The 26,472-nt window shown below is 36.8% G+C and overlaps 1 protein-coding gene across 3 annotated transcripts in view; it reads right to left on the reverse strand.

Annotated features, from left to right (window-relative positions):
• Nucleotides 1–26,472, reverse strand: part of ATRX (ATRX chromatin remodeler) — an 89,237-nt gene that overhangs the window by 13,733 nt on the left and 49,032 nt on the right. For all 3 annotated transcript variants that reach the window (XM_069810924.1, XM_069810922.1, XM_069810923.1), the window contains 13 exons: nucleotides 22,110–22,256; nucleotides 21,730–21,907; nucleotides 16,243–16,380; nucleotides 15,148–15,323; nucleotides 13,035–13,152; nucleotides 9,145–9,275; nucleotides 8,762–8,850; nucleotides 8,419–8,591; nucleotides 5,880–6,033; nucleotides 5,481–5,584; nucleotides 3,290–3,398; nucleotides 2,017–2,194; nucleotides 745–939 (listed from right to left, as the gene is read on the reverse strand). In XM_069810924.1, the coding sequence (XP_069667025.1) occupies nucleotides 745–939; nucleotides 2,017–2,194; nucleotides 3,290–3,398; nucleotides 5,481–5,584; nucleotides 5,880–6,033; nucleotides 8,419–8,591; nucleotides 8,762–8,850; nucleotides 9,145–9,275; nucleotides 13,035–13,152; nucleotides 15,148–15,323; nucleotides 16,243–16,380; nucleotides 21,730–21,907; nucleotides 22,110–22,256 (1,890 nt within the window). The remainder of the gene's footprint in view (nucleotides 1–744; nucleotides 940–2,016; nucleotides 2,195–3,289; nucleotides 3,399–5,480; nucleotides 5,585–5,879; nucleotides 6,034–8,418; nucleotides 8,592–8,761; nucleotides 8,851–9,144; nucleotides 9,276–13,034; nucleotides 13,153–15,147; nucleotides 15,324–16,242; nucleotides 16,381–21,729; nucleotides 21,908–22,109; nucleotides 22,257–26,472) is intronic.

Below are 26,472 nucleotides of genomic sequence, written 5' to 3' on the forward strand. Positions count from 1 at the left end.
CACTACTTCAAACTATCTCAGAGTACAGATCAGCATTCTCACTAAGTTGTGTAAATGATTGTCTACAAAAACGTCACTGGTCTCTGCTAGTACTGGCAACATTAAAAATAGCTTACGAAATTCTTAGCTTGTCCAGTTTTCCTCACTTAAACAGCAAATAAGTGCAACTTTTTCCCTGTCTCTACCGTATCTCTATTAATGGTCCCTACAAGAAGAGTTAAACAGGGAACTAAAAAACAAAAAGGCTTGGCAAAGGAGAGCATGGATTAATGTGACTCTTGCGAAGTCTTACCTAGGTAGATAAAACCCAGACCTTGAAGTATAGTATCACCTCACAGATATGTTATCACAAATTGAGGTAATGTTAGGTACCACCAGCACCCACTTAGATGTTAATTTGGTTCTTGGCTTCCAGCTTCCTGCAGTAAAACTTCTATTCACTCAAATTGTGTGAAAAAGTATTTTTGTTTGTTCTGATTTTAAATTTTTGTCTTTTAACTTAAGATCTTTTTCTTATACTGCCCATTACATTGAAGGGAAACTCATTATCTAGTTCATTATACCATCTGCTATATTAATTACATGTTTTATTGTGTACCTGCTATTCACCTCCATTCGAAGTGAAAAATACTGCTCTAAAGTGAAATCACAGCAGTCTTCTTCCAGGACCAAATACCCCATGTCCTTAAACAGATGTAAGTTATTTTTATAGCATGTAATTCCTAGTGATGTGCATCAACTTACTTTTGGCAACATTGGTGTATCTCTCTTCTTTTTCTTTTCTGAATTAGGATCATCCAGCAAATCTGGCTCAAAAGTGTACAGCTCTGTAAGTTCATTCATAGTAAAATGCCGTTCAACTTGCTGTTGGTCGACAACCCGGAAAGACAATGACTGTTTTGTTACCTGACGATCATAGATCTTATCTTCCATTGTTCCCTAAAAAATGAAGACACTCGCTTTCATACAAATACTGGACCTTCTTGTCATATAGAAAAAAACCTAACAAATATAAGAGAGCTAGAATACCAACATAACAGTGCTCTACTTTCCTCATTTCTTTGACCCCGTATCTACAAATCTACCTGAAAACACTTTGTCTGCTGAGGGAAAAAAAAAAAGAAAAACATCCTGGAAGCAAACACAAAGCAGTGTGAATTGTGTATGTGACAGACGTAATCTAGCTATTGACTAGAATAAGAAACATATTTTTTCAGTAGTGAAGAGATCCATTCCCCAAAGTAGGATTATGACAAAAAAATGGCAATTTCCACAGTGTATACCTTATTTTGCTGCTTTGAGCAGCCTGTAAAAAGGAAAACAGATACCATATCACTGGGGTGGAGAGGAGAGGGGAAGGGAAGCAGTCAAGTCTAATTCATCACAGCTGTGTGTGAAAAAATTAGATCCTTGATGAAAAAAGGAAAATTACTTTTTTTTTTTTAAAAAAGATGATGACTACGAGAAGTATGAGAACAGCACAGCCTGTTCTGAACATCGTAATTTAAAAAGGATATCAACAGTTCAAAAGTGCACATAGAAAACTACAAAAATAGACCGGAGCCTGAAGAAAAAACCCATGTCTGACAGTAACATGCTACAAAAAGTCATCTATTTAAGTTGGCAAGCAAATAGTGACTCCATCAAGAGTTAAGTACTGTTACTGGGAAAAGGTCTGCAGTCTACTCTGTAACACCTGAAGAACTAGAAGATGAAGCAAGACACTTCCTAACAGAAATAACAGCAATATACTTCAAAAAAGCATAGATAATTTGTGTTACAGCGTCAGACGAGATGGGCTTAACAGGAAATAATTTCAGTTGTTACTTATTTTACCAATCTTTCCTTCAAAAACTTTTTCAGTGGCCAAATACTGCTATCAGATTAGGGCTGGAAGATGACCATGGACCACTACAGACTTCAACACCAGTCCAAACAGTTACAGTCCAAATAGTTACAGTTTATGAATTTGATTGCATGACCAGAATATCACAAAAATATCAGACAGAAACCTACCTGAGCCAAGAACCTGTATACAAACACAGGTTTGTTCTGCCCAAAGCGGTAAACCCTGAAAATACTCTGGATGTCATACGATGGGTTCCAAGAAGCATCAAAGATGATTACTCTATTAGCAGCCACGAGGTTAATTCCGAGGGAACCTGCTTTAGTGGATATAATAAACAAGCGGCCTCTGGAACAGAGAAAAGTTGCAAAATATTAATATTTTGGAAAACAACTGTTGTTCCCCTGTTGCTGTGTTACTATGGAGTTGTTCATACACTGAAATAACTCAAAAACTTCATTAAAATACTGTATTAAGCATAAAACAGATGCAGATTTTACAAAGACACCACTTCTAGCAAAACACACACTCCCAGAAATTCAGGGCCTTCTGTAAACCAACTGTTAACAAAAACTGGTGGGTAAGAAGAAATTTTTGGTTTTGCATTTTCAAACTCTAATAAAATTAGTTATATCAAATTAAACCATAATTTTAAACAGGCATATCCCATGCTATGGAAACTGTTGCCTGGCTAGCAAATTTTCAGGGTAACTCTAGAATGACACTGTCTCTTTGATGTATCTGCTTTTATTGAGTCCCATCTCACTCAGGTTCAACTTAAAATGAGCTCTTGACAAATACCTGACAGAATAAACTATTTAAGAGTATTAACATTGAGTTAGTTTACTTTGTTCCAGTTAACTTTTTTTTCTGTACATTATAAATGACTGTAACATAACTACATACTTTATTTTTTAAACAGATATAGGAAGGTGAAGCTCCTTAGTTTCATTAAACTTGTACCAGTTTGTACCTATCTACCTACCTATCCAAATCAGACTTGAAAGTCCCATCTTGTATGAACAGAGGATGGCTGGGAGACAATTCTGGAGACAGCTAAGAGAGCTATATGCTTCTGACTGGGCAAGTGATTGCCATCTCCTGGCCAGACCCCACAGGGCTCTGACCTTCCTAGGTCCTTATATCCTTGTAAGTAATTGTAATAAAAAGACTGTGTCTGATACAAATTGCTTACAATCTAAACAACAATGAAACAGCAAGGAAACACTGAACAAGTATTGATCAGTACAAATAGAAGTAATCTCCGGAAACCAGAAACCTATTCTGTTGCGTGTTTTTTGTGCAAGTTCTGCACCTGACAACATTGTGGTATTTATTTTTCTAGCCTTAGGATGTCATTAAGCTAATACAAGTAACAAAGAAACAGAGAACAAAAGAAAGAGAAGGGGGAAAATTAAGCGTATATATCAGAAGAGATCTCACCTCACATTAGTTTCATCATTAAATTCTTCAGCCCATTTCTTTCTTGACTGAGCTGTAGTTGAACCATCTAAGCGATAGTAATCAATGTTTCTGAACCATTTTCCTTCACCTATAAATGTAAAAGTCAAATTATTAAAATGCTGATTGTGTAAGTAACCAGACTGATAATACTGGATATACGCAACTCTCTAAATAGTAAAAGAACAAATATGGAACATAAAATATACTATTCTCTGACATTATAAAACAATGGGAGAAGACTATAGGTTATTTGAGATAGAGAATGTTTTTGGAGAATATAGGTGCTTGCCACAGCCATGCCTTGAAAATTATGTAGTGAAGCTTGCATAACAAAATACATAACATGACAGAAAATAATAGCAATTCCATTTGTGGTGACAATGATCATCCACAAGCCTGCAATAGCTTCTACAAACTCTAAACCAATCTTGTCTAAAATGATTCAAAAACAGAAGAAATGTTGTCAATGTCATTTTACTTTGCAAAAAGTATCCAGCATCTATCACTATTCATTTCTTCTTAAGATTTTTTTTATTTTTTTACAAAAAGATCAACTGATATTAAATGAAACTCCTCAAAGCAGTTTTATACAGATTGGAATTCAGAGATACGTATTTATAATCAAATTGTGTTCCAAGGTTAAATTTTAATTGAAGTATTTGAAAAGACCTGAGCTTTTTTGGTGTAGTTCTTCTTATTTTTCACTATTTCTAGTTGTATATACACATTTGCAGAGACGTGCCTTCACTTGGACCCAAAGTTAATTTAAAAAAGTAACTACATCTAATCCTTAGGCATTATAGTACTAATTGTACTTTTCTAATGGATCTGTGTAGTTTCATATTACACAACTAGTGTAAGTAAGTGTCTCCCATGCAAATAGCATTCGTAAGTAAATGCTTAAAAGGAGATTTCAAAAGTCAAGGTCTAATCATTTTGGAACTGAAATTCAGAAAAATCTTTTTAATTACCCTGTGAGTTATGGCTACTTCTTGACAGGTGGGGGAAAAACCCATAATTACAGCTGATAGAAGATTTTCTTCTCCCCCCAATTCACAAGTAACCTTCCACTTTCTTTGGCCATCAAGGTATATGCACACAAAATGAACCCCACTGTGCCACCAATTTTAAAGAAAATAGCATTTTTAGGAGACAGCACTGCTCAATACAATCAATTACAAGAAACAGATTGTTGAGTTATGTCAGGAAGGTCTCTACATGGTGAGTCTTGCTATGATACATAGTCGAATTGCTTACGAAAAGAACTACCACAAATGAAAAAACCCCCACCCATTAAAACATTATCTCAGACTAAAGGCACAAACTCCATAAAACACAGACAGCTCCTAACATCTGAAGATGACAAATGTTCATAAGCTAAGGAATCAACAGCCAGAAACAATAAATCTGTGAGAGAGAGATACCAGAGATCTTCATCTAACTACGGTGTTGGTATTGCTAAGCCCCATTTCTCTTATGCAACTGTTCAACAGGTTTACACTTAGAAATAAGGTATCTGAAAGGAACAGGAGATTCAAAGGCATTCTTCAATCAATGCGTACCAGGAACTGAAACTTCACATAAAGATGAACTGCATCATTAGGAGCTCTAGGAGGATCTCACAGAGTAAACAGAAGAAACATCCTATGCAGAGGACATGGCTGGCTAGTGAGAAATTCCTCGCCATTTGAGCATCGCTAGGATAATAATTAGTTCAATACTTAGCTTATGAAAATAAAACAATCTACTGCAGCACATGTAAAGCCTAAATTCACATTTTGCATGTTCTACACAATGTTTTAAAGTAGTCTAATTTTCTTTCATTATCCCTCTCCCAGTAGGAAGGATCAGAATTTGCCATGCATCAGCATATAACATCACTGTTGTACAGAATTTAACAAAATGCCTTCTCTCCTTTCAGATGGTGAACATTTAATCTGCTTCGGCTATATTAAGCACAGATGATACAGAATGAAATCAGAAGCAAGAGTTCATAATGGGATAGCAGAGACCACCTGCAGAGGAGACCAATAATCCTGCCAACATCAGGAATAGTACAGAGCATACAATACTTCTAATGAAAACAATTACTTCAAATCCATTCCCTTTGGACTGAATAGAGACTTGTAGAAGAGTTATTAGCTTTGCAATTGTTCAAGATGACACTCACCTTTATAAATCGGAGGCTTCTCTTTGTCAGTTTTCTCCCTGTTGGCCAGCTCCAGAAAATCTTCTATCAAATCCAGAGATATTAGGGACTGGCTAAACACGAGGCTGAAAACAGAAATGGGGAAACACAAAATTCACCTCTGAGGTTATTTTAATTATTGTAGCACTTTACTTGTCTTCCCTCCTCACTCTGATACTACCTTTGAAACAAACAGCCTTTCTAGACACAGAGAAAGACTTTGGTGGAGTACCTGGATGTATGCGAAAACTCACTGATAAAAATGAATGTAGCATGCACATTTGCTTCAGAAAACGAAGCTACAGCATTATGAAGACTGAATGAAGACGACTGTCAGACTAACACATTCATAAGGTCACTGAAGGTATTTTTAGAACTTACACTTTGTCTCCAAGCTCCTCTGCCATTCGAAGAATTTCAAAGAGAAGCACCATTTTCCCAGAATGTTCCAACACTTCAGCATCTGCATCAGTGACGAAATCTTTGTACCAATCTGGCGCTGGGCTACCAGGATTGGAAGAGGATGTAGCTTTGCCTATAAAAAAAAAAATTAAAAAAAAATTTAAAAGATAGAGGCATGGTCTCCGTTTAAATGCTCTGTAATGTCTGAACTACAGAACTGTTTCCTCATTATTAGGCTTAACTGGTATGAAAAGAGTTAAACAGGCAAATTAAAAATAGTGTTTGTACTATCAGCAGCTACCAGATTAGCAGTTATCAATAGCACAGGTCATCAATAAGAGTCAAAAATCCCCTTTTTGTGTTGCAGGATATTTGGACGAATAGTTCTACTATCTCCATCTTTTCCCCAACAGTATTTAACAGCTGGGCTTCCAACAAGTATGCATGTTTGAAAACTCATCCATAAATGTTACAGCCATTGAAAAGAAGCTTTCCATCAAGAAAATTATTTCAATCTCAAACAAACATCTGAAATTGTTGGAAAAAGAAAGAGAGTGGTCTTTTGGGTTACCTAGTTCATCTATCAAGATGAACTCTCTGGAAGAAAGTTTCCAATGGTACAATAGTAGAGGTGTTTAAGATGAAACCCGTAAACCATCTCCTCTTACTTCTGTTAGGCTCAGATTTAGGATCTTTTTTTCCTAAGCTAATTTAGAAGACAACATTAGCATATAGGGGGAAAAAAACCCCTACACCCCACCTTTTTATTAATTTACAATAGAGGGAAAAAACCAAATTCCACCATCATATTTTGCCTTTTTGCAAAGTTCTTTAAGGAAGTTTCTTGTCTGCTCATCTGCTAACACACCATTACACTAACTAAACCTGTAAAATACATACATGGGAACAATCCTATTTTTAACATGTTACTATCTTATAAGTTCATTTTGTTAATTTGACTTAACCCCTTAAAAATACGGAAGTACTAGAATGAATTACAAAATTCAGTTTGTCATTGTAAAAATACACCAAAATAACTATGCACCTAGCAAAACAAGTCCGTTGGGGTCTGTATCACCCACTCAGAAGTGTCAGATGCAGACTGTGCCAACCTTTAACAACACTCCCATTATGTTTATTCTGAATTCAACCAGGAGAAAGTATGTATTCAGCATTATAATCAGAACAAGAAAGGTAGACAAGAACCATGAATTATCTTGATTTACATTACTTAATTTCTTCTATGATATTTCTATGATCTTCAATTTAACCTCCTTTGCATTAGTGATAAAAATTGATTAATTAGATTTCTAACACTAACTGTTATCACATAAAAACTCTGATCTACTGAAATATTTACTTACATAGCAGAAGTGTTCTATCTCATGAAGAATTCAAAACATTTGTATTTTCCGCAAATTAGTTGTGACACACCAGTAAATTTCAGGTGCAAGATAGAACTGATCTTGACAGAACTCACATTTCAGCCTTCCTTCATACAAGCTTTTAAAGAATTTATTTTTCAATACCAGAACAAAGAATGAACAAGTGAAGAATGAACAAATAAGAGATCTCGATGTGCTGTGGGAAAATCCTACACACACCACCTATCTATTTCTATCTTCACCCCTAAACTTTGCAGAAGGGCCCCCAACAGCTACAATGAGATTGAAAGTCTGCCCGCAAACCTCGTCTGGTGCAGCATCAAATGTCTATTTAGAAATTCTGTACCTACATTAAATTGAACAAGGCTGCCTGAGAGAGGTAAACATTTAAGTGATCCAGAGACAGAAACTCATCCTACCTGTAATGCAAGTAACTACTTTAATCTGTATCTGTATGTGTTTTACACACATACTCTCACACTCTTCCCCTTACACGTTTACAATACGTTCATCATTGGGATGGGGACCAAAAAAAAAAAACCCCAAATTCTCACCTTAACTGTCCCCCAAAATTATTGTTTAGGGAAAGTGATTAGACACATAATACATTATACAATCAGAAAACTAGCTCTATGATACTAGATGCAAGAGAAAAGCTAGATTATTAAAGGAAAAGCCAAAAATGAAACATACAGATATAAGTAATTTGAATAACAATCTTTAAAAAGGTCTCGTATTCTTGCTGCATTATAGCTGTTTGCTCAACATCCATTTCAAATTCCAGGTGCAACAACAAATGACATGCACATTTCTTAATCTTTCACCAATATGTTTAAAAAGAGATAAAAAGCAGCATAGTTCCTCTGTTAACTTTGTTATCATTTTGTACTTATGAATTGAAAAAATTAACTGTGCAGCTTCCCTGCCACAAGACCCCCGAGTTCTACATTGCCCCTTGTTTCTCCAGGACGAGTATATTATTAGAAGTAGCGGGAGCTGTAAGCATAGAAGCAGCTCATGGAATTACAGAACTTGCCATTTTGCAACAAAGCAGAATACCTGACAGCCCTCTCAAATGGCCTTTTGCAACATGAAGCTACCTTGTATTATATTTACTTGTATATTATACTCACCTTCATCTGATTTTGTAACAGATGGAGGGTTGTTTACAAGCTCTTCTGCGTTTCCTTCTCCACCTCCACGAGATCTTGAATTCCAGACTTTAATGACTTCAACATCATTATCACTGCCACTTCCACTTGAGCTACACTCTTTCTTCACTTTTTTCCCCTTGGATTTTTTTTTCCTAGAAAGGTAACATTGTACACCGCATTATTTTTGAAAAATTCTATTGCTAGAGAACATATTCTAACAGATATGTAAAATAAAAAAATAAACATTCACTTTCACTGAAATCACTTAAGTTCTATTAGGGAAATAAATCCAACAAATGACAACAAATAAAAGCTCAATTACTTTGCATAATCATCAGAACTTAAGCTCATTGAAGTTTCATCGGAATCTGAAGCTATGAACTCATCCAGACTGTCTTCATCAAAATAGCCCTCAAAAGAGAAAAAACAGAAATTTTATTAAGTATGCTCATCCAGAAGCTTTTATTAAACCTTTAGCCATCTGCTTATTCTTCATTAAAACAATGATAAGTTCTACAAAGGGTTGGCCTTACAAAATGTTTTAAGGATGACAACATACCCAGAAACAAAAACATGACAAAAACAGCAGCAAAATTACCCCACAGCAACAAAGATTTCCATTAATTTGATGAAACTTTACCTAGCATTTGGCAAAGCTTATTTGGAAACTTCTCAGTAGAGAGTATTTTGATATATCTAATTTACCTTATTTTCTTTGCTAATATAGTCCAGCTGCAAACACCAAGGGTGAGTCCAGATTCTGCTCAACATCTGGAAATCCTGGAATAGTTTAGCTCCAGCTTTGCCTCTTCCACCTTCATTGCCACTACCTACACCTGACAATAAAGTTCAGGATTTAGAATGAAACCTTGAAGTAAGTTTGCCACATACTGTTCCCCCTTTGAACAATCCGTTAGTGCAGTACTGAGTGTTCTTTCCAGATGCACATCATATTGTAACGTCTCTTGTAAAAGAGGTCAAATTACTGAGTCACAGGCATTTTTTTCCTAGTTAAAGTTGTCAAAATTAGATTTTCCCCTTTTTCTTGATAATGAGAAACATGATTACATTTTTACATAAAAAGCACATTTCTCCCCAGTATAGGAATGAATCCAAATCGTCTTAAAAGGACAGTCATGTCTATTTAGGTTTTGTTAGAGCAGAAAACACAAAATAAAATTTGCATTTAGTTTTCAATGAATTTGGCTTACTATTTTGAGCTACCTTTATTTAATGACTTGTAATGCTGCAGTATTTTGTTACAATAAAGACTCTAAAAAAAGCCTAGCCTAGCCTATTTTTTCATTGTCCAAGCACTAATCAGTGCAAAGTATTACAATGTTCAGAGAATTAAATTTCTTTTTTTGTAGTTGCAATTTCTCATTAAGCAGCACATTAACTTCAGGTTCTTGACACAGATTGTTTTTCATATTTATTATATGCATAATTTAAGGCATATATACCTGCAGGAAAATAGTATTTATTGCATCACAATCATCAAATGTCTACGGCAAAAAAGGCACAAAGCTTGTTCAGTGCATTTGCTCAATGCACAAGACAATCCCAGTAATCGTCTACACAGTATAAATATTTTAACAAGGCAAGTTCTTGCTATGTTTTAATCATACAACAGCTTTGAGTATCTTCCCATTTGTGCTCTCCTGTGACTTTGGGAAATGGAATTGTAAGCACAACAGAAATTCTTAGATTTGACTTCCCTAAACCTGAGCTAACATCACAGAGAAACTTGCTGTTAACAAGTTTCAGCTTAACAAGTCCTGTAGACTTTTTAATTTTCTGTATTACAGAAGTGAAAGAAAACATGTATCACTTTCACTAAATGAAGGAAAAACTTGGTAAAATTGCATTTGAAATGGCTATTTTAGTTTGTGCCTGTTACAGTGCACAGAAAAACATAATTTTAAAAATTTGCAGACAAGAAGCAGCAATTCCCCTTCCATAATTTATCTTCAGTAGCAAGACGCCCTTCTTTATTTAATGAAAATCAGAAAGCACGTTGCCTTCTTTTGAAATACAAAAGTAGTGCAAAGAATTAATGGGGGCATATCAGCAACCAGCAGAGATTTGCTCTGAAGACTTGAGCCATGGTTAGCTTAGACAGCTTTTTCTCCTCTAGAAGAGGCCATTTGTCTTTCCTTTCTCTTGTTTTCCCTCTTCTTTCTCAAATTGTCTCTGGCACTGACTGAGCTGACCAAACTGGCAGGACACTAACCCAAAACGAAGACAGAGAAAGCAGATAATGCTTTCTACCAGTTTAGGGAATTCAAGCACCCCACAAAGGGCTGGTAAGTCATGAAACAGTACAACCCCTTTTGACAAATGCAGACTTAGCTAAACTCAAATAATTTTGTTGAGCTCTTAAAGTCTAGGCAGATTAATTAAACTACCTCATAGGCAGTGCATTTTCTTACAGTTAGTTACACATATAACCTGTTAATAAATTAATGGCTCCAACAATGTAGCAAATTTGAAGCTCACTGTAATAGGCTTTTTCCCAGAGGAAAACCTTTCCCCTAGCAGACACTAGACTATGGTCTACTTCCTCTTATCTGCTACCTGCTTTATTAAAAAAGGAAGTATTGAAAGCCATTGTAGGTAATGAGTTCCATAAAGAGTAAGAGCAAAACAGTTGTAAAGATACAGCACTAGCTCTTATGCTAATCAAGGATCTGCAAAAGATTTACATTGCTATCCAAAAGCATGGCAGACCAACAAAGCCAGTGTTGGGAGAGTCTGAAATTACAAAAACAGCCTCGCTCTGTATTGGAAATAGGCTAAAGATAACCTACCAAACTACCGTAACTGTTGTGATTAAAAAGTTCCTATGAAGAGCTTCAAAGATGTAGCCTAAATCATTCAGATGCTAAAGTAAATAGCTAATGCTTATCATTTTTAAGCTACTAGCCTTTGGAAGGCATTTAGCATGATGCAGAAATAAAGAGAACACAAATAACCTGCTTTTCAGAACATTTATATAAAGAACAGCCAACACAGAACAGACTGCAGTACAGAACTAATCAGGAATCAGCACTACACATAAAGGTTTGGGCTTATTTATATACTGTTTTGAAGTTCTATTAATGTAAGGGGGGGGGGTATTTGTTTTGGTTTGTGGGGTTTTTTTTAAATAAAACACAAACGTTTTTACTCCTTTAGGGTAAAAGGGCAAAGTGGGGAGTTGGCATTTAGGGATCCAGTTATTACTGGAGGTATCCGTAGAAGCAAAATTACTTTCACTGGTCCTTCAAAACTCTTTCCTTCTATAACTTAACCAAATAGAGGCAACAGACAACAGAACCGTGGAAATGAAGTCTAGCTGGCAGTTTATCTAGGAGATCACAAACTGCACTATCCAGAATCTAAAGTCATTAAGATAACACAGTGAATTTCATACTGCTATAAAACAGCTTAATTTGAGATACAATTAATCTCTCTTGTAATTAAACTTGGGAGAGTAACCAGAATAGAAAAATATAGTTTAAAAACAAAAAATCCATCAGCAACAAATAGGCATTTTCAGACAGGTGGCTTAGCAAGTGCAAAAAAAAACCAATGAACTCGCACAACAGATGATATAGTACATTTTGTAATCACTGCTAAAAGTGAATACATGCTTCAAGCTTTAGACAAAATCCTATCAGCAGTGCCTTAAACATTCTTGACTATGGAATTCAACTCCTGATCATTAAGTTAATCACTACAAACGGTGTTTTAAAAAAAACCAGTATTTTTCCAGAACCCAAAAACTGCTGCTGAGGAATCTGGCTGCATGAAGCACGGCAATACAGAAAACCTCACTAAGAGTTTCTTGAAATTACCATTCTAATAGTCTATGTGATACATACATGTATATCGTTTAGAAGTGTTGATATTCCAATACCTCGACAGACTAAAATTACAAGCTGCAGTGGCTTATCTCTAATAGAAGTGAACAGCGCAGCAGCACACAGTAACGCATTTTGGGGTTGTGGGTTTTTTCTTCCTTCTACACCTTTTCTATTAAAAAAAATTATGTTTTATTGGGAAGATGCAAGTCCCCAAGACAGACCAGTCAAGACCCCACTGAAAGCTGATGAAAAGCATGGTCATTGTGAAAACCAGACTTGTGGGTTTTGAGAACAAAGAAAGAGATAGTTCCACAAAAGAGCCAATATTTGACAAATAACAGCTTCAGCTAGCATAACGACAAAAGGCAACTGCAAGGCTTGGCAATGTGCTTACACCAGTACATCTCAATTTTGCTTTCTCTTCATCCAGTCTTTCAGTCAATATCTTGTTTCTTGGAAGAGTAAGACATTAACTCAACTACATTTTATGTTTAGAAAAAGGAAGAAAAGAGAGATGAACCAAAACCTGAAGGTGGATCACTGTTAAAAAGATGTAAGCTTTATTCCTCAAAAAAATATTTTGCTATAATTCAAGTTTCAGAGCTAAGGTGAATCTTACAGGAAGCAGAAAAATACATCTGCAGAGCCAGTAATACATATAAAACCCCCCAACCTACCAACTATGGCAAAAAGTGCCTTATTAAATGACCATCAATCTTACTACCTGAGAGAATTGTAGGCACATACCTGTCAAATGATCCAAGTAGTATTGGTAGAGTTTGCACTGAATAGGTGTCATTCGAACTTCTAGAACATACTCATATTTTGGTGGGAGGAACTTTGTTAATGCTGTGTAATCTTTCCTCTGTAATTTTACAAACAATACTTCAGTCACATAAACATGAAAAAGACGACTGAGAGCTTAAGAACTTCTGGCATCTTAAACGACAAAGCACCATGCATAAATTACAATGATTCAGATGCTTTCCAACCACAAAGGGAAAAAAAGAGCCAACTAAGTACAATCCAATTACAGGCACTGTCTGCAGAAGCCCATCTTACCTAGTAAATGCGGTTGTCTAGTCAAAAGTATATGACCCGTTAACCCCATGTCCCTGTTCTAAGTCCTTGCAAAGTTGACTGCAACTTCAGTAGCTGTTCTGGTAACTACTTCTGTGGGTTTTTTTAAACTACTAAAACCTTTTTTTGTGAAAGCGTGGGTAAGTCAAGCAGCTAGTATCAATGTTTGTATCACAGATGAACTCACTCAAACTCGGATTAACCGTTTGCTGTTTTAGAGTACATAGTTTCTGAACACTTCCTTGGGGCAATGCAAAATCTACTTTTTTTTTTCCTTCTTTTGACTCATATGCTAGTCTACTTCTCTCCACCTACCCCTTCATCCAAATGGTGGACGGTGTATTGATCCTGAGCGAGAGACCGCTGCACATTTAGGAGTGAAGTGACCTTCATCAGAGCTAACCTGCCTGTGCTGTGCTGCACAAACTCCTCGCCTGCAAGATAACCTCAGCCAGCTCACTGCAACAGAGGAGCCTGCAGACAGCTCCCACTTGGTACTGGTGATTACACCACCTGCATGGCCTTGCTGTTATCTAGAAGTGCAGCAAGAAGCTCTCATGAGAACATCCTTTAGGAACAGAGTTGCTTTCTTCTAAGGAAATTATATAGTAGCTTGAATGAACAAAAGGGAGAGCTGCTCTCTACGGACAGGATCTGCTCTGGGCAGCGTGCTGAGAATAAAATCCATCTGGGCTCCGTCTGATGCTGCACAAACATGGGATGCCCAGCATCTGAAGGCACGTAAGATTTACTTGCTATTTATGTTCCTCTTCTCATTCTCTCTTTCAGTTTGTGTTCCTGTACTGCTGTAGAGATATGTAGAGTTACATATGCTATCCTCTCACTACTATTCGTATTTCCACGATCGTAATTTTATGATAGGTGGTCCTTTACCAGCCTTACACACTGCCATAAACCTTTTTTTCTTCCTTTCAAGGAGAAAGAAGTATCTGCTTGTGGGACTATCCCACTATAACCCTTTCACCCAGCTCATGCCCACTTGGACTATTTAATCAATTACCAACAACTTACAGGCAGGAAGAGGCACTTAGTGCTTACAGTGTCACACCTTTGATCAGGCTGCCAGGGCCTGGGTTTATAAAGCAGAAGAGCAGTAACATCATGCTGATAGCACACGAGGTGCAATACCATAGCAGGTTAACTAAACAGCAAGGAATCCATCCCTCATTCTGGAAATCTAGGCAGTTTTGTTTTGTTTTTTTTCATTTAAGGTCTTTAAGATAAAGTTCTTCACCCTTTTGGACCTGATTAATCTTCCTTCTCTCCTCTTCCCCACTGTTCTGATTCTCACAAATCAGAAAAAGTAGGAATTCAGAACCAAATGACAAACTATGGATCACCAACTTTTCATGCAGTTTTTAAGGCAGTTGAGTTTTAAAATGTGTATTCTTTAAATGTGTATATTGAATTAAAAGAGAATATTTCAAAGCAGCTTATGTCCTACTCTACCATGTAATTCTCTAGTCTCCTAGCAGGAAAACAGCTGTATTCTCTAATATATGCGTAGGTCCTGCTTAGGATACACTGACATTTGGATAAAAGCTATGAATTTTTTCTAAGTTTTTCTAGTCACAATAAATAATGCAGAGATATAGTAAATAGTGAAAATATTTAAGTCAAAAGTAATAGCTGGATTCAACGGAACTCTCAAATAGCAGCTTTACAGGCCTTTGAATGCTTTTATCAGAATGAGATGAACTAACTCCTCCCCCTCCCTGCAGCTAATTCAAGTAATGAGTTACAGTAAAACTGTTCTTACCTGAACACATCCAGCTAACATCTCATAGAGAATATGTGCACGCTTCTTCATTACTCTGACATCTACCAGAGTAGAGTCTGCACACTGACCATTCTGAATTGGATTTATAAATCGATTTCGGAATTCCTTAATTGATCCGAGCAAATTCTCCTTAATAAAGTTAACCATGCAGTGATCTAGGACAAAAAGATCAGACTTGAGTTGTTGAAAATGGGAAGTAAAGCACCGGGATTAATTCTAACAGAAAATAAATGTGTTGTATCTAAAACTAAGAACAAACCACCCCAACATTTTCCAGAAAGGGCATCTTAAATTGACACATACTCTAGGCACAGAGGTAACTTCTAAATTTAATGTCAGATTTAAAGATACCTCATTGTGTTTGTTACACAAAGTTTGAAAGCTGCTGTACACCAAAGCCATCATATAACAACATCGTATTTGTAAAGATTTTTAAATAGATTCAAAAGCATATTAATCAATACGAAAAAACATTAGAGCATATTAACAAACAGAAGAAAATGTTACAAGCTAGTTTAGAATGCAATTCCCAAGACAGTAACATAAATCACTGTTTAGTAAGTTCACTAAGAACACTGCTCTACAATGGTTTAAAACAATTTAAATTGATGTGGCTACAAGACCTGGTCCACCCATTTCTCCTCTAAACATTCTCTCCCTTCCTCTTTTGACATGCTGAGACTCATCTGATCCTCTGGTTAGCCAGATCAAGGAACTAAACTGTCAGAAAATTAACAATGCAGAAGTGAATAGCTTTCTGACACTCCTCATGCAGACTCCTTGAGGAATCAGATGTATGTAAGGCAAGGGAAAGGATGGAGGACATGCCAGATTCCCAACACATTTCATTTTAATTTGGCTTAAACCATCATGGAGCCACTTCTTGAGACAATGAGTTAAATGCAAAATGCAAAACCAGATTGTTAGGGGGTTTTTTTAGATATAGAAACCTAGCAAACAGCTTCACCGTATCCAATTCTTTTCTTCTAATCAAACTAAATCTATCTATACATTGCTGAAAGGCAAAAGTATATTCAAGGAAATAAACACTTCTTAAACCAGAGAACTACTCACATTCTATAAGATTATTTTGCAGTGGTGTTCCTGTGAGAATTATTCTTCTTCTAGACCGAATAGAATTCATTGCCTTAGAAACAGCAGATGCTTCGTTTTTTAGTATGTGCCCTTCATCACAAACCACAAAGTCGGGGCCTAGAAAGAAATAATATTAGAACTCTTCCATCTTTTATAACCACAAAGAAACTGGCCGCCTAAAGAATCCAAAATTTGTTCTACTAATGTTATTAAGGTTTTTTGTTTTGTTTTTTTTTTTAACTTTTTTGTGTGTGTTTTGTGGTGGGGTTTTTTGGCACCATTAAGGTTCTCACTCAGACTTTGCACAAGCATTTACAGTAGCCATTCTGGTAAACTACAGGCTGTTGCTTGTGAAGTCTTCATGGAAGGATTAAATACAGCTTTGCAGTATATTCCTGTAAAAATTATCTATCTGTGCAGCTAGTGTGTGTACATCTACATTCACCCTGTCAAAACTTCATAAAACTGTTCCTTAAATCCAGCTTAGGTTGCCATCTACTGGTGCTCGGACAATTCTAAAGAAAACCAAAAATCAGGTAACCAGTAATTTTTCATTAAGGCAACAGGTCAGTATCAATAGGGGTAAACAGTGCCATAAAAAGTCTTAGATATCTAAGATAAGGCACAAGCAAATCTGATTTGAATTACAGACAAGTGAATTGCCACCTTGTAGCTGCAAGTCACCACAGAAATGTCCTCTGCCTTCTTCCAGAAGACAAACCCAAGGATTCTAGACTGCTATCTTAGGCAAGTTGCACAGGGAATGTCAAAACCACACCACAATACATTTCCACGGTATGTAAAGGAACTCCAATAAAATTATTAAGTGTTAAAATTTGGGGTTTAAGATAAATAATACCAAACTTGGTAAAACAGACTTACACACCCTAACGGTTTTCAGATTTGGGGCAATTTCTGGAAGCTCCTTCCTTGAAAGGAGAAGTAACAGATATTCTAGAATCCAACCAGTAACTTAGAATGTTTTACCAGATCTAAGCATTACATCAATTCCAGTACTATCAGCCATGAAGTCGGCTGAAGTCAAGTTTATGCACCTTTGAAAAATGCTATACAAAGCCATCAGCTGGCTTCATCTATTCAGCTCTAAAAAGGCTGATATTTTAGGTGCCATAGAAGTATTTATCAGCATGGACAATCTAATCTTTTATAACATTTACCAAGAACAGTTTTCCTCAGACTAACTTTAAACTGCCTTGTAAAGAAGAAAATTAACTCTACAACAGTGATCAATAACAGAGAATCAGTCGCACCTTTGACCACTTGCATGATTTAATGCCAGTGCCAGTCATCTTAATCATGCCATTTTAAGTGTCAAAAAGTGATTTGAATCTTAAATGCTAACAGAAAAGGAATCAAGATACTTTTTCCAAGCAGAAAAAAAAAGTCTTTTTAACTAAGTCTAGAAGACAATTATGAAAATCCACATATGAATTCCCAACACACTTAAGACTTGTCTAAGCCTACTTATTTCTGAATTTTAACACCTGCCACAGAAACATTTCCCCATATTATTTCACAACTTTTGTACTTTCCCCAGTTTTGACAGCATGCAAAATACTGAGTGGCTACACACAAAGCCTTACTCTAATTTTAGCCAAACACCTCTTAATAGTGACAGATCCTTTCTCTAGTCCTCATTCTAGTACTTCCTGAAGAGTAAGGATCTTGCAAGCAGCTGTTCATGCAGTGTACAGTACTACGGAGATGGTTTGGAGCTGTCTTCTAGAACTGAAGCATTTGCAAGGATTTGCAATATCTCCCCACCAGATGTGACAGCTTGCACATTAAAGTATCATTCTCAGAAATAGATTTGGTCTACTACATTATGTTCACAATCAGAATCAAAGTAGATTAGAGAAGAAGGATAATTAAGTCTTAATGACAGACAGCAATCAAAATTGTGCAAATACCCCAGAAATCAGTTTCAGTAAAGACTGATTGATTAACATGAAGTGGTTAGTTAAAAAACAAAACCAAAAAAACCCACCTCAAAAACTGTTGTGTAGAGTAAGTGAATGATAGTAAAAATATGAAAAAACTGTCTTAGTAAAATTATTCATGGTTTGTTTGGCAGGCATGTACCATTGGTATATTGAACTAACATCCTGGCTACAATTCAGTGGCAGGGATTTTCATATATTTGTGGTTTTTTTCCTTGTTCTTAAAAAGCAGGAATGCAATTCATTATGGACAGAACATTTCTCAAAATATTATAAAGGAATGTAAAACTTAAAGGGACCTCAAGGGGTCAGATAGTCCATTTTCTTTATCAGAGAAAAGAGTTATGAGAAAGGTACGTATCCTCCCTGACAGAAGTAGGAAACTCCATGACCTCTCCTTCTTGCTAAAACACTGTGCGATAATACCTTATTTAAATTATCTCTGCTGCAAATCAGAATAAATTCTGCCTTTTCATTTTTCCAACTGATGTAAAAAACAACTGGTAATGGTCCTTTCAGTAAACAGCTCTTGTCAGTTTAGTCTTGTCAGTCTTTTTTCTAGGCTAAAAAGCCTTGCTCCTTCCATCTTTCCTCAAAGATCATAGTCTTCATCTTATCCTTCTTACTGTACTTGCACATTAATATATTGATAGACGTAAAACATACTCAGTGATAGATATATAGATATACACACAGTTCTCCTCTTCCTCTGAAGTCTACAAGAACATAAGTCTGCTTTACACAACTGCCAATTAAAGAGCAGTTTCCAAGTTAAACAGTAATGGAATTTTTATTAGTAGCAACAAGTAAAAAAAGACAAAGTTATTGAAATGCTGCAAGCAAAGCACAACAGCTATCAATAAACCCAACAGCATTTCATCAGTTGCACAAAGCATTATGGGAAACCATTTGTTGCTCTGCATGCATATATAATCCTGCTATTATTTCACATAGCAGAGCTAGTTAATTAATGAAATCACTTCTCCACCCATAAACTTTGGCTAAACCTTCCCTCTCCGGTCCGCTCTTCTGTAGTATACAGTGCAATACAGGCTTCTACTATAGAATATGTCTACCCTAGCAGTATTCATTTTAACCAGACACATATCATTAAATTATCGCTCAAATACCAAATTTGCAACTTTTTAAATTAAAAATGCTCCCAGAGGCAAAGGCTTTCCTATTTACAGTCACAGCAGTAAGCCAGCACATAGCTTCATAACTCTTTTACTGGCAGCCTGCTATATTACCAATGCTGTAATTCACAAAGATAGCAACAAATAATGATTGTTGCAAGACACTTCTCATCAATTTAGCCAATTCAAATGTCTGCAAAAACTAATGGATAACAACATATGAACATTTCTGTCTTTTTGCAATTAGTTAAAATAGAGAAAGATTTGAAGCAATGTAAAAATAATTATAAAGTTATTTCAAGGTTAGTTTTCCTAACAGTCCCAACTCATCCAAGAAGAGAGTAAAACAGGAAGTTCCATGTTCATATGAAATTATTCAAAACCTACAAGGCTCAATGTGTTGCAGTTTCTGAACTTGATTAAATCTACAGAAATCAATAACCTAATCACAAACACTGCTCTGTCAGGTTGTCCTAAGCTGTCTGAAGAGGTTTAGAAGTAGAAGAGAACCACACCTGTAAGCAGGATGTAAAAAACAAGAGATTCACAAGAGATGGGACAGGGAAGGTTACACAAGACACTGTCTCCTCCACAAAATTCCATGCCCAACATGCCACCTCACTCCACAGTCCATTATTTTTGAAGTTACGCGAATACAAATCCATGAAGGAAGGGACAATATTACTATAAAGACACATGGTAACAACCCCTATGTTTAGCCTCCTTTACACCTTCCATAAGGAAAAAAACCCACAAACATCAATCACTGTAAGAGTGTATAACATTTCATTTCAGCACTGCACCAGAACAAGATCCACTGAACACAAAACTACTGTTCTGCCAGGCTACTGTCCTGTCACTACTTCAAGACGGCAGTTCACACCTTTTCTTCTCTAGCTTTGACCTTCCTGGCAACATTCTCAACAAATGCAATATCCTGAGCGAATCGGATACAGAGTAGACTGACAGCACAGGGTTCCCTCCCCACCCCCCTCTTTTTTTATTTTGTTTTGGTTTTAGTAACTGCAGCATTAATAGGAGTCAGAAAACCCACCGGCAAGAAGTGCATTTCCTTCATTGCTTAAATAATGCACAGGGATTCAACATGGTCACAAAAAGAGTTCATCAGCTACTGTACTGAAGCTTCCCTGACTCCACAGCAATTATGTGATTTAGTGAGTTGAACTGGCAGAAAATTAATTAATGTTTTAGCTGCCCAAACAGGCTGTCTGCAGAGCTGGAGATGCCAATTCCAATTGGCCAATACCGATAATCACAAAGTTATTTTTCGCATTAGAAGAATCCCTTTCTTATAACAAAATTCACAGCCCTACTATTATTTGAAACTTCATAAAATCAAGCTCACCAAATACAATTATAAACCAGACCAATGCTGTATTTCATCAAAAAGGAAAGAAAAAAAAAAAGAAAAGAAAATCAGCCACACTGTCAAGGAACCTAAAGTCCGGCCAGATTAATTAAAACCCAAGAAAACCTACCTCCAGAATCAAAGAAACCATTTACACTACCTACCATATCAGCATTCTCAATTTAAAGAGAAATATCAAAGTTACGGCAAAGGTGCCTTTTAAAAACGGGTTTTAAGGTATACTGCAACCTGCATAACCATAAGTTGTTTTCAGGTATCAGTTACCAGTTCAGAACTTGTAGGAAAATTTTGCTATTTTGGTGAAACTTGCTAATCCTAAAATGTTTAGTTCTTTTTGGTGACCACCTGATAAATTGGTTATACCAACTTGGAATATTTTCAAGTGCTTACATAAGTTTGCTCAGTTCAGCTGAGCTTAAATCAGACATTCGTTTCTTAGACTGAAAAAATGAATCATGTGCTTTATCTGCAATCATTTAATTAGCACTTAATTAACATTTGTTTGTTCACACTTCTATGGTACATTCTCAACTATTTTTCCTCTGTAGTTGCTCCCGTAACAGTAGATTTCTATCAAGGATAAAGCAGCCCGTGGTTGTAACAAATCAGCAGATTAAAATAACCTTAGGTTCTCAACAGAGTCACTTCAAATTACCTTGCAAAGAAAGTAATGCTAGCAAACAAGGTACCTATTAGGAAAAGTTTCCAGCATATATTCTGGCAGTCATTTCTGTATTTGATCTAATAGAAAAGACTGCTGTAGAAAAGTCCATTTACAAAAGCAGATGGGGTAGTTTCTGAACAACCATTTCTGTAACTCAGCAAAACCCAACCAAGAAAATCTGGTAAGTCTTACTAACGTTATTATTTAAAATTATTTTTTTGAAAACAGATTTCTGTTTGCAAGACTACTTAGCTTATATACGTAAACCTGGAAGTACAATATATATAATGCATACTTGTATTAATTTTCACTTACCTGGATCAACTAAAGCTTTATTAAATATTTCTTTAAGTTTTCTACTCTTCACATTCCTGCCTTGTGCAAGATTACGATACATCTCATAGCCTATTATCATCACACCTCCTTCATCTTGCCAACGCTGGAGCATATAGCTTCTCTCTTGAGGACGTTTCACAGTTGCTAGTTCACAGACCTTTCAAAGGGGGAAAAATATGCTTGAATTTCTCTTAAAATACTGAAGCATTAGCGTAACTTTTAAATACCTCAAACTTATTAATGCGAGTAGATTTTTCACATACTTAAAGTGCACTCCTTAGCCTATATTTTGAGTGGTGGAGCTTCCCAGCTATGCAAACCGTTATTTCAGTTTTAAGAACTCTTTTTAAGCCTTATACCTCTAGTTTCTCGTCATCTTCTAAACCTTCTTGCCATTTTTCAAACTCATTCAGCCAGTTCAAGGCAGTGTTCAGTGGACACACTACCAGAGCTGTCCGAAAATCCAGCTTGTCACACAGCAAGACTGTGTGAAGAAAACTTACTACCTGCAAGAGGGAAAAACAGACAAAATGCCAAATAAAACACTGAGCATTAAACACTAGGAAAGAAACATACAAATATATGTTCTCATCTAGAACTTACCAACAACAGTTGCTCAAACATTCTTTTTCTGTTTGTTAAACAACTCCTGCTTAAAAATTAATACACATATATTTTGAAGTCATACACTTACTACTCTGTGTTACATGGCTGCATACATCGTTCACATTCTGAGATACAGGCAGTTTTGAATTGCGCCAGAGAGCTGAACAATTGCATATATAAGGAACTCTCCCTTTACGTTTCACCAATCATTTTCATAAACTAAAAATTTCTGTTGGGTCATTTTTAAGCTTTCTCCCAGTACTCGCCCCAAACTTTAAGCAAGTTCACCTCTTTGGACTTCATAAAGGTATCAAGTTTCTTGAAAGTGAACTTCAGTCTTAAATCAAGGTTTTCCACATTTTTTCAACTTATTGGCAAATTCTCTCAAAAGAGCTCTAAAGCAGGTTATTGAAATGCTTTCCAAGTATTCACCCTGTAGCCAGACTGGCTATATGTTGCAGATGGTAACACCTCCTTGAGGCCTGGGAAAAAAAAAACCTTAAATTTGTTTTGGTGTCACCCAGTGTTTCTCTGCTGGGCTGCCTGCTTTTGAGCAGGAGCAAATAAACACAGGACTAGAGGTGACCTGTAAAAACCCAGGAGCAGAAGAATTAGTGATCCCATGGCAGCTCCAGCTCTCACACCAGACTTTTAACAGCGAAGACTGCCCTCTAATCCATATAACTGTACAACATCCGGAAAGTTCTTTCCAGATCAAACCCTGGTATCTGGCAACTCCGATTTAATACACTGTTTAAAGTCATTTCAAAGTGCATAACTATGCTTGCAACACTGGGCAACACACTGCTTTCAGATACTGCAATACAAAAGGAATTACTAGTGGTTTTGTGAACAAGACAAAAGCATCTCACGTTCATGCAAACTACCCATGAAGACTAATCACAAAAGTCCTATGTCCTGGACAGCCAGCGAGTCCCTAATTGCCTTATTTCCCTGATACTTTAATGACATTCTTCTCTGCAGTTTGCAAAGTCTGCTAAAACTTATCGCTGATTTAGCTCTTTTAAGAGCTAAACAACAAATGGCATTACAGATTACAATAGAAGGACTGGCAAATGACCACATACGGAAAAAACCAACTACCTAAGCTACAAACACTGGCGGTAAAAACACTTGATACATATTTGTAACTGTGGCTTTCTTGGATTATCAGGAAGTTACAGCCAAAACGAATGTCACAAACACATTTGGATCACATACAAAAATACCTTCTGCTGCAAAGTATTTCACCAAAGTATATAGCGTATAAAGTGTAAGTATACAAAGTCACCTAGACTGCATTGCTACATTAAACCACAACAGTTCTGCAAAACACTGCAAATCTTCAGTAAAAGGTACAATTAACTCCTGAAGTACCGTAACACCTAAGCTAGAATTAAGCATGTAAAAACGTACTCTTCAAAGGTGATTTTCAAAGCATGTATGGAAGTCCTCTTCTATAGGACTGTAGATTGTCAAAATATTGTGCCTGTCACCCCAACTTCCATAAGCAAAGCAAAGCTATATATGCTGCAGCTGAAGTTCTTAAAAATGTACTGTCCACATACTGTGCACTGCAAACAACCAAGATTGCAGCTTGTTTTACGTGAACAGTACATACAGTGAATGACCACAGTCCCTCTGATCATCCACAGCTCTGTGTTACTCAAAAAAACCCTGTAACCCCATGAAAACCCCCAAAATCAGAAAACCACAAAAACCAAGCTTCCCTTGAGTCCCTCGAGCCTGTTGTTTGCAGAGGAATCTAGGGGATCTAAAGAATCTGAAGATGTTATACCAGCCTAAGCTCTCCATGACTATATCCTGCAATTCGCAGGTCAGGAAAGAAGATTTTCAGGATCAGAAAGTCCTAAATAAAATTTGTCTGAATTAGGTCAGAGGAGGGCAGGATTAGGTATTTCTCATGTAACTTCACTTTTTGAAGAACCCTGGGTAGCAATGGTTTAGAGGGAAGACACAAGCCATCTGACCCAGTAAGGCACAGCTAATGCTAGCAAAGAGTAACAGATACCTCCTGCTAGAATGTCTCTGCAGATTTTCTCTTGGAGCGTATTTCAAGTCCCTAAAAATAATAACGGAAGACTTCAAGGAGTGAGTGAGCGGCTGCGTGGTGCTTAGTTGCTGGCTGGGGTTAAACCACGACACCAAGCCAAGTCTGCTATCTAGCAGCGTCCAGGTGTGTTGACTATGGCAAAGCAGATGTGAGCACCACAGAGAGTAAAAACTACTGAGAGACCTCATTCCAAACACACAGGTGTCAAAGACTAACTGCTTGTCAACAGGATCTTACAGCATTCTCTTTGCTAAGCGACTAACAAGGTCATAAAAGCTGACTGGTGTCACTTGCAGACTATGCATCTAGCTACGGCACAAAAACGTTGAGACATCTTTCATACAGCTTGGAATTTCACTGTGTTGATATACTGACCTCTCTACGAATGAACAGATCTCGAGCCTTCAGGTCAAGTGATAGGGCTTCCCAATCCAATGGGGAAGCTTCTACCACAACTGACCAAGATGGGAGAGGATGGTGAAATGGCATTTCCTCACAGACGCTTTGAGGATCCCATCCTCACTGTAGGAAGAAAATAACCTCTTTGAGAACCATCATCACCATGCTACAGAGACTGCACTCCACGGAATGAGTAAAGTGCATCCATATTTGGAGCATGTGAAGAAAGAATTTAGAATGAAGTGTTGCACAAATGCTGGCTGCTAACATGATCTAGACTTCCCAGTCACTAACTCACCAGAGCACTAGGCAGATCTCCTGTCAAATGACTTGGCACAGCAAGGCCCTGACTGATCCCGAGTTGAAATCAGTTCTAATAAATTCCGATGTCTGCAGAAGCTGCAAGTTGATTTCTAATGATTCAGCTCGAGCCAGAGATCAAAAAGGTTCACAGTAATTCATTTCACTAGCCAGTTGTCCTGATAAAGATACAGGAGTATCTCCCTCCTCCAGACATGAGGAAACATAGCATCAACGAAGGCCAACAACAGGGAGACCAAAGTGGCTCTGCTTTTCTGAGGGCCTTTTCAAGCACAGATAAGGTTATCCTCCTTTCTTCTTAAAGAGTTCTCAAGAATTTCCCTTTCTCCTTCCCAGAATCAGAGGGAAAGGTTCGTCTGTCAAATGACTTCTGCTAAAGGAATTCTTGGGAAAAGAGCAGGCAGCAGAGCCGCAAGATGGGCAACTCACCCCAGTTCTTTGCTCATAGCATTTGTGGTGATGCTACATCTGGCTATATGCAAAACCAAAATTTATGAAGACAGATAGATACTTGGAAACAAGTGAACACAAAAGGAATTCAACACTCCTGACTACCCTCAAAAAGGCACTAGCACGAATACTGAGATGCAGGGAATTCAAGAAAATTGTTTTTGATCTTTTCACCTCTTTTGAAGGTCAAGGGCATAAGCTTCTCCTGAGGCCTGCAATGATTAGAAGAGGCCCAAGAAAAAGAGCTATGAGCACTGCTTTAAAGCAACTGCTTGGATGATCAATTTCAGAAGAAACATTTTAAAATGGCGATTGAGCTTCAGATTTTAAAGACTAATAGAAATGTTAAGTCGTTCACTATGCAACTTTTAACATGGCAGAAGAGCCACTTGTATCAAACCAAGAAATATGAAAACTTTTTTTAAGAAATGCTACAATATTCTGTTTTAAAGATTTTTACAAAGCAGTCTTCAGCAGCGTAAAGGAGAAGGAACATGCACTGAAGTGACAACGAAGGCTTGAACTTGAAGATCTCAGGAAGCAAAGAATTGTGAAGCCAAAGAAAAGAAATAAAGAAGAGAAAAAGGGGTTGAAAGTATGTCCTATAGTTAACTGTCAAGGCAATGAAAGTTTCTGGTCTTAACCATTTGTGATGCACCAACAGCCCAAAAATATGAAGGTACTTACAGTCAGTTACTGAAATAGAAAACAAATGTCCCTTGTCCCTCAACCTGGAAGAGTCTAAACTGTAGCAAAATATTGTTTATATTAAAACACAAAGCGTCTGTCTTTAGACACTAGAAGTCTGGCATAAAAAAAAACAAAACAAAAACCAAACCCTTGATAAACCTCTACTTTATCAGTGCAACAAA

Source organism: Haliaeetus albicilla, chromosome 23 (assembly GCF_947461875.1).
Source record: "Haliaeetus albicilla chromosome 23, bHalAlb1.1, whole genome shotgun sequence".
In the NCBI taxonomy this organism is placed as follows: domain Eukaryota; kingdom Metazoa; phylum Chordata; class Aves; order Accipitriformes; family Accipitridae; genus Haliaeetus; species Haliaeetus albicilla.